A 7,423-nucleotide genomic window follows, 5' to 3' on the forward strand; every position below is an offset into this window, starting at 1 on the left:
TATCAGAGAGTGTCAGTGGACTTCTGCTTAGTATGTCTACTGAGAAAGTTTTGGGACAGGTACATCTACGTTCACCCACCAACGAAATTAATATTTATTAGCAATTCCTCCCACCCACAACTTCTCACCTGAGATGTTGTGTTTGTGTCCGGGTCAAATGTACATTTTGAAGGGGTTGGGCAAAGGCTGAAATTGGGGTTGACAGTTACCCTTTAAAGTATTTGAACTTGAAATTAAATATTTCGAGGCTCCAAAACATATTCAATTAAAAAGCAATAATATCAAGTACCAAAACTGAATTCAATTTACCTGGTTATCGCTGCAGCATAGACACAAACCACACCACTTCTTCTGTATTGTTCAATTATCACTGACACATCGAGAAGCGAACTCCAGTCTCCACGTTTAACTTGCCAATACGACTTACAATTCGCTAGTTTTTTTTCTCCAAAATAACGGTGTGTCAAGGTTGTCAAATGCGACCTAGAGAGATGTCCTGCGAAATGCTCACAGTGCGCGCTTGTCACATCACAAGCCTGGTTTGCTGCGCCCACTTGTATCAACAATGTTAATTCTTCACGGCGGACCGCAGTAAGAATAATTGACGGTTGTTCGTGTTCAGTGATGTGTAGTGACTGTCTATTAAAAAGAGAAAGGTGCGCTTCCCACTGATCTTTTAATAGAAAATATAGTGTGACTCTAGTTCCACCACACGCTGCGCTCGTGCACACCTCCCACTTGCGGACTCTGTTCTAGATATGACATGCGCTTCCAGCCTCATCAGCAGAAGCTCTCGAGCTCCTCTCACCAATCTGATTATAAAAACCATGGCCGCAGTGCACTTTAATCCAGATTAAATACTCCAGCCTCAACACACTCTCTCCGAACGTTCTCACTCTCACACACACACGCACACACACCTAGAGTGAAACAGAGATGCTCAGTTGGTGTTGCTTCTAAAGCCTACCTCTCTTTTTTTTATAGAAGGTTTAGCTTTATTATATAAATTCAAACAATTGTGAAACCACATATGAAATGGCCAATATATTATTTCACAGAAGCAAGCCAATAAAAAAAAATATACAATCACATTTAGTCTATTTTTCACAGGCCATGGATGCTATGACAATGCTCTCAAACCCATTCTATAGAAACCTTTATTAACTTGTCCTATAGATAAAATGAGCAGGAGTCAGCTCTCTGGCCTGGAGCAGGAGAACACTTATGAAAGCAGGGGAAAGGGAGAAAATAATGAATAGGGCTGTCCATCTATCTTGGCCTAGATACAGAAAGCTCTGGAAATGACAAGGAGCAGGGCATAGTGTTCAGACTCACTGCTGCAGCTGGGGAATACCCCCCCCTCCCCCTCCTCTCTTTCTACCATCTCTCTCTCTCTCTCTCTCTCTCTCTCTCTCTCTCTCTCTCTCTCTTTGCCTCTCTCTCTTTCTCTTGCTCTCTCTCTCTTATTCCCCTCTTCTAGGATAACCCCCTACTAGAGGATCTCTCCTGCTTTCTCTCTTCTTCTCTTCCACTCTCTCTCTCTTCTCTCTTATTCCCCTCTCTCTAGGATAACCCCCTACTAGAGGATACCTTTCTCTCCTGCTCTCTCTCTTCTCTCTCATTCCCCTCTCTCTAGGATAACCCCCTACTAGAGGAAACATTTCTCTCCTGCTCTCTCTCTTCTCTCTCATTCCCCTCTCTCTAGGATAACCCCCATACTAGAGGATACCTTTCTCTCCTGCTCTCTCTCTTCTCTCTCATTCCCCTCTCTCTAGGATAACCGCCTACTAGAGGATACCTTTCTCTGCCCAAAGGAACAGTTGTTGTTGTAGCTATTCTCAACGATACTGTGACATCATACCGTTCGTCCCTCTCCTCTAACACAACACTGATGTCACTGATGTTTTTTTCTTACCATGGGAGCAGAGCCAACATACTGAATACATAATCTACATCAAGCAGAGTCATCTCTTTCAAGTCCCATATAGACACGGGCTGCATCTTAAATGTCAGCCTTCTCCCTATATGGTGCGCTACTTTCTGCCAGGGCTCAAAAGCAGTGCACTATGTAGGGAATAGGGTACCATTTGGGACGCAGACATGGTCCAATTGGCTTCTTCAGAGGTCCATGATATAAATGAGTAAAGACACATTTATTCTGAGGGGGACATTAAGATATCATTATAATGACTGATTTACATAAGAATACATTTGCACTGACTATATTTAGAAACCTGCTATCAGATAGTACATCTAGCAACATATGAATTTATTAACATACGATACTATGATAATGAGGTATTATCATACAGCAATTAGACAACTCTATATTGTAGTATATTGGCCTAATGACTGATTTATCTACAAATTGTATTCAGACAATGTTGTTCCGACTTTAGACTTAATAATATAATACTGTAGATCCATGGTCTTATCTGGCATATAGGCATTATGATAATTAGACTAGTGTATAATACTGTGCATATTATATAGTGAAATTAAATGAGCACTTGGGCCCAGGGGGTTCTCTAACTAACCACTCCCCCTCCATCCATGTGTGTGTTTATGGGTCTCCCCTTGCATACCTTGCCATCTGTTGACATATGCAGCTGTTCAAAAATAGCCCTCTCCATGGCACCAGAAACTTCCCTGAGTAGCCAACAGATAAGCACTAGGCTAAGGGGTAGTTGTGTGTTGCGAGTGTGTGTCTGCACAATGACCATGAATTTACTACCAACTCTACTCAAAATAAGGAAGACACCGTAAGAGCTTTGGATAGAGGGCCACTGTACACCTTTTGTATGGTTTCGGTTGGGAGTGTATTATTTGATTCAGATCCACAGGCAACAGGCCTACTCTTTAGGCATATCATTTCCACTGAAGCAGCTGTATCCAGTCCACCAAGTCACTTTGTGACATGGAACCTTTACCTTTTCTTGACCAGTTTCAGGAATTCCACCATATCCATGGAACCAACGTGCGGCTAGACCCTACGGGGACCCAGGCTACCCGAGTGGAAAGCTTTGCCAACGGGGTGTGCTTCAGCAGAGAGCCGCTGAGTCCTGGGGAGATCTTCCTGGTGGAGATCGAGGAGAAGGAGCTGGGCTGGTGTGGCCACCTGCGGATCGGGCTGACCGCCAGAGACCCTCTGACCTTCGAAACGGTGCCTGAGTACTCCCTGCCGGACCTCATGGACCTGGGGGACAGCTGGGTGTTTGCTATCACACGAAACCACAACCGGGTGGTGGAGGAGGAGGCTGTGGCGCCTGAGGGAGTGGGGGCAGGAGATGGAGCGTTGGCCGGGGGTCATAGGTTAGGGGATGGTAGGGAAGAGGGAGGTAGGAGGCTACCTAGGCTGGGGGGTGGTGATGTGGAAGAAGAAGCGATTAATCCCAAACCCAAGACGTTCTTCACAGACTCCCACCTGCACATTGAGAAAGTTAATATCCCCATGGACAAGCTGGTTGGTCGGAGTCGACCCGGACGCTACAGCCACATCTTGGATGACCTGTACAAGACCAATGCCCTCCCCCCCACTGCCAGACGTAGTCGGATAGGGGTGCTGTATGTGCCCAAAGGACAGGGCCTGGCTGACATGCATGTTGTCATTAACGGAGAGGATATGGGTGCATCAGCTAAGGGCATCCCAATGCTTCAGCCTTTGTTTGCTGTGGTTGATGTGTACTCTGCTACAAAGCAAGTTCGCATTGTCCAGGTGGAATATGGATGTAAGTGTCAAGTGAATGAAACCAAAACATATACAATATACACATACAAGTATTTCAGATTGAGGTCGTTGTAGTTTCTATTAATTAGTTTTAACAAGGCTTTTCTCTCTTTCTTTTCTCATCCCTTGCTTCAGTTTCCTCCCTGCAGACTCTGTGTAGAAAGTGCATCCAGAAAAACATAGTCCACAGGATGGCTCTGGACTGGCTGGAACTGCCTGAGAGACTCAAACACTACTGCAAGTATGAGTGACAGACAGCGCACTTTGGACTGAGCACCTCCTGAAGAAGCTTCTCACGAGAGCCGAACTTAAGATCCAAGTGGTTTCTACATTTCAGAAAAGATAAATGTACTTAATGTGTTTATATTTTTGAGATCTTCTTTACAATGAATCCCTGGTCTCTTACCAGTTATGTTTTTAATTGATGATTGACCTAATATTTTTTGTCTGTCAGAGATGCCTTTTTGGAAAACTGGTAAATAAATGGATGACATCAACTTCTTATGATCTATTTTCCTCCTATATCTACCATACAGTTATGTGTGTCCGCTGTTCGTGTGTCCCGAAGATTATTATAGATGTATCACTTACTTAGGCTTCTTGTAACTCACTTGCTTCGCCAGGACTTTCTCCAAGTCACTTGTTGTCTCACTGTTTGTCCAACACTGACATCTAGTGGTCAAGATTTGAACCGTGGGCAGGGCTTGCATAATACAACTTGGTCACATGTGCGGAAGCTTATCTTGTAGCCCGATCCATTCTGTGCTGGCAGTCTATTTAAGTGGTGCTGTCAAAGCTCATCTCCACAAATAGTGTTCTTCCTTTACATTCAGAATGTCTTTTTGCTCCTTTTTTGATGGCGAGGTCTATAAAGACCATTTCAAACCTGGTGAGTATTTATGTGATTAAGCACATTTTTGCTTTGATTGGTGTTGTAACTTGCTCTTGTTTCAGGATTAAATACTACTGAACGTTACTACAGGCTAATTAATCAGTTATCTAAGCTGCAGGTTAGGCTACTACTCTTATGTGTTATACAAGGTTTGTATAAAAACCTCACTACATCTAAAATAGCCATTACATATATTATAATGCAATATAAATATCTTGTTATGTACATAATGTGTATCTTTCCTTAATGATGACGTAACCCTCTACACCCCTCTACCTGGTTCTCTCTAGGTATGTATGTGTGTTCTCAGTGCAACAACCCGCTGTTCTCCAGCAGGTCTAAGTTCCCCCACTCCTCCCCGTGGCCTGCCTTCACTGAGACCATCAAAGAGGACAGTGTCACCAAGATGATGGAGTCACTCACAGCCTTCAAGGTAGGCTGTCTCTCCTAGAGATTTACATGAATATCCCAGATTGTGCCTCTAAACCCTGATATTTAGCTGTAAATATCAGAGTTGACCTTTAATGGGATTGTTTACCCCAAAATCAGTGTCTCTTCTTACCTCAATAGTGGTGTAATGTTGTGGTAATGGTGTCCCAGGTGCTTTGTGGGAAGTGTGGTAACGGACTGGGCCATGAGTTTGTCAACGACGGTCCGGAGGAAGGCATCTCACGATTCTGAATATTCAGCAACTCGCTCAAGTTTGTCCCAAATAAAGGTAACGTGCCAAAAGAAAAAATAACTGTTTGGGTTATGTGTAGTTGTGTTAATATGAACCTAGTTGAATGAGGATTTGCCTTTGTCAAAATAAAAACGTCCATATTTTGACTCACATTTGCTTTTCTATTTGAGTGTGTAATGAAATGCACTCTCCTCTCTCTCTTTCTCTTCGCTCTCCTCACCTTGCTACAGACAAACAGTAAGTCGAGTTGAGGAGCCCAAGCAGGTAGCTGTAGCCTCACATCACAGCCCTGTGTAAGGGACTGGTCAGTATGTGACGTGGACAGGAACAAGGCCCAGGAGGGACACCCTGTACACTGATGACTCTATGACCAGCCTGGAATACAGGGACATTCTAGAGAAACATTATTTTTCCCCAAGATAGTTGTTCTATAGACGTGGTAGTGTTTTTCAGTGCATCACAGATCTAAAAGCATTCCTTGAAAACCTCTTATAATAAGCATGCAGATCTAGTTAATCTTTAAGATATAGGTTACGTTAAGATATAGGTTACGTTAAGATATAAGTTACGTTAAGATATAGGTTACATTGAGATATAGGTTACATTAAGATATAGGTTACGTTAAGATATAGGTTACATTAAGATATAGGTTACATTAAGATATAGGTTACATTAAGATATAGGTTACGTTAAGATATAGGTTACGTTAAGATATAGGTTACGTTAAGATATAGGTTACATTAAGATATAGGTTACGTTAAGATATAGGTTACGTTAAGATATAGGTTACATTAAGATATAGGTTACGTTAAGATATAGGTTACATTAAGATATAGGTTACATTGAGATATAAGCCTATGGTGGATTATATACTTTTTATGCTAATCTGCATTCCATTGCTTTGTAGCAGTTCAAGCATGTGAAGCAATTTGAGTTTTTTTTTTTTTGGTATTGAGTTATTTGATTATTTATTTGAATATACTTACCATGTATTCTGTAAGGAGGTGACACAGTTGGTGCAAGGTGTCATGTTCTTGAAAAAAACTCTCACTGCAATTTAGCCAAAGACATACGCAGGCTTGCTATCACATCTATGCATTTGATGTACATGTATACTACTCATTGAAATATCACTTCCTTATATTATGTAGATAAATATTGAACAATTAGCTGAATTTTGGTTGAATGGACCATTTGTGATTTAACATTGCTACCGTATATTTGCACATTGAGCCATGTGAAATGGCATACTTGAATTGACTAGCATGATTGCTTATAATTTTTATGATCTCGTATGTCATTTATGACTTGGAGTCTTCTGTTGTGTGATTCCCATGACATTCTTTTAATTAATACATGTTCTAACTGGCAATGCAAATGGAATAAACAATGATTTTTCTGGTATTAATACAATTGCACTGATGAAATGCAGATGCTTTGTTTATCGGTCATGATTCTATTATACTGATAACAATAAATGACTATAGTTTACTAAAACCATTGTCTCTGTTACATTGTCTCTCATTATTTATTCAGAAATTGAGAAATCCATTCGAATTGAGGAAATAGACATTTGCAATTCATGTCCAGCTGGAGGGGCGATCTCTCTGTAAATGAGCCACTGAAAGCACCCCCCAGCTTGGCGCATCGGATTTTGCATGCCTGGTTGTGGGAAAGGAGTATTTTAAAGTAAGGAAAACACTCACCTGAATTGGCCAGATTTAGGTTGGTGGAACTCGAGGTGTAGATTGTTTTCACAAAAAATGTAGCTGAACATTATACACCGTACTGTGTTTAACGTCTTCGTGATGCAGTGTGTCACCAACATTTTGGCAGCAAGCTGCTTTTTAGTTATTTGATTATGTACCAAGGGGCCAGGGCTGGTCTCTTTCTCTGTGCCCCAGCTTGAAGTCATTCTGTGGGCAGTGGCACAGACGGACCCTGTGGGGGAAGGAGTGGCCCTGCAGACCAGCTAGACTCAGAGGGGTATCATTTACTGTACCAGCACTACTGACAGACACACTTCCCTCTTACGCATCACATACTCGCTCTTGACATGTTTCTGAAGCAGTTCCTACCCTGCTGTATGTGTCTTGAGGGAGCTGCTGTGTGTTTTTGTGGA

At 42.0% G+C, this 7,423-nt stretch overlaps 2 protein-coding genes across 2 annotated transcripts; both read left to right on the top strand.

Moving 5' to 3' along the window:
- The first annotated feature begins 2,668 nt into the window (after window positions 1-2,668).
- neurl2 (neuralized E3 ubiquitin protein ligase 2) lies at window positions 2,669-4,129 on the top strand. The gene is made up of 2 exons (XM_064952875.1): window positions 2,669-3,728; window positions 3,863-4,129. The coding sequence occupies exons 1-2, from the start codon at window positions 2,918-2,920 to the stop codon at window positions 3,976-3,978; spliced, it is 927 nt and encodes a 308-aa protein (XP_064808947.1). The 5' UTR covers window positions 2,669-2,917; the 3' UTR covers window positions 3,979-4,129.
- A 339-nt stretch (window positions 4,130-4,468) lies between these two features.
- On the top strand, window positions 4,469-6,813 carry msrb1b (methionine sulfoxide reductase B1b). The gene is made up of 4 exons (XM_064952876.1): window positions 4,469-4,616; window positions 4,910-5,052; window positions 5,220-5,337; window positions 5,532-6,813. The coding sequence occupies exons 1-4, from the start codon at window positions 4,562-4,564 to the stop codon at window positions 5,540-5,542; spliced, it is 327 nt and encodes a 108-aa protein (XP_064808948.1). The 5' UTR covers window positions 4,469-4,561; the 3' UTR covers window positions 5,543-6,813.
- The last annotated feature ends 610 nt before the right edge of the window (window positions 6,814-7,423 follow it).

Source organism: Oncorhynchus masou, chromosome 31, assembly GCF_036934945.1.
Source record: "Oncorhynchus masou masou isolate Uvic2021 chromosome 31, UVic_Omas_1.1, whole genome shotgun sequence".
NCBI lineage: Eukaryota > Metazoa > Chordata > Actinopteri > Salmoniformes > Salmonidae > Oncorhynchus > Oncorhynchus masou.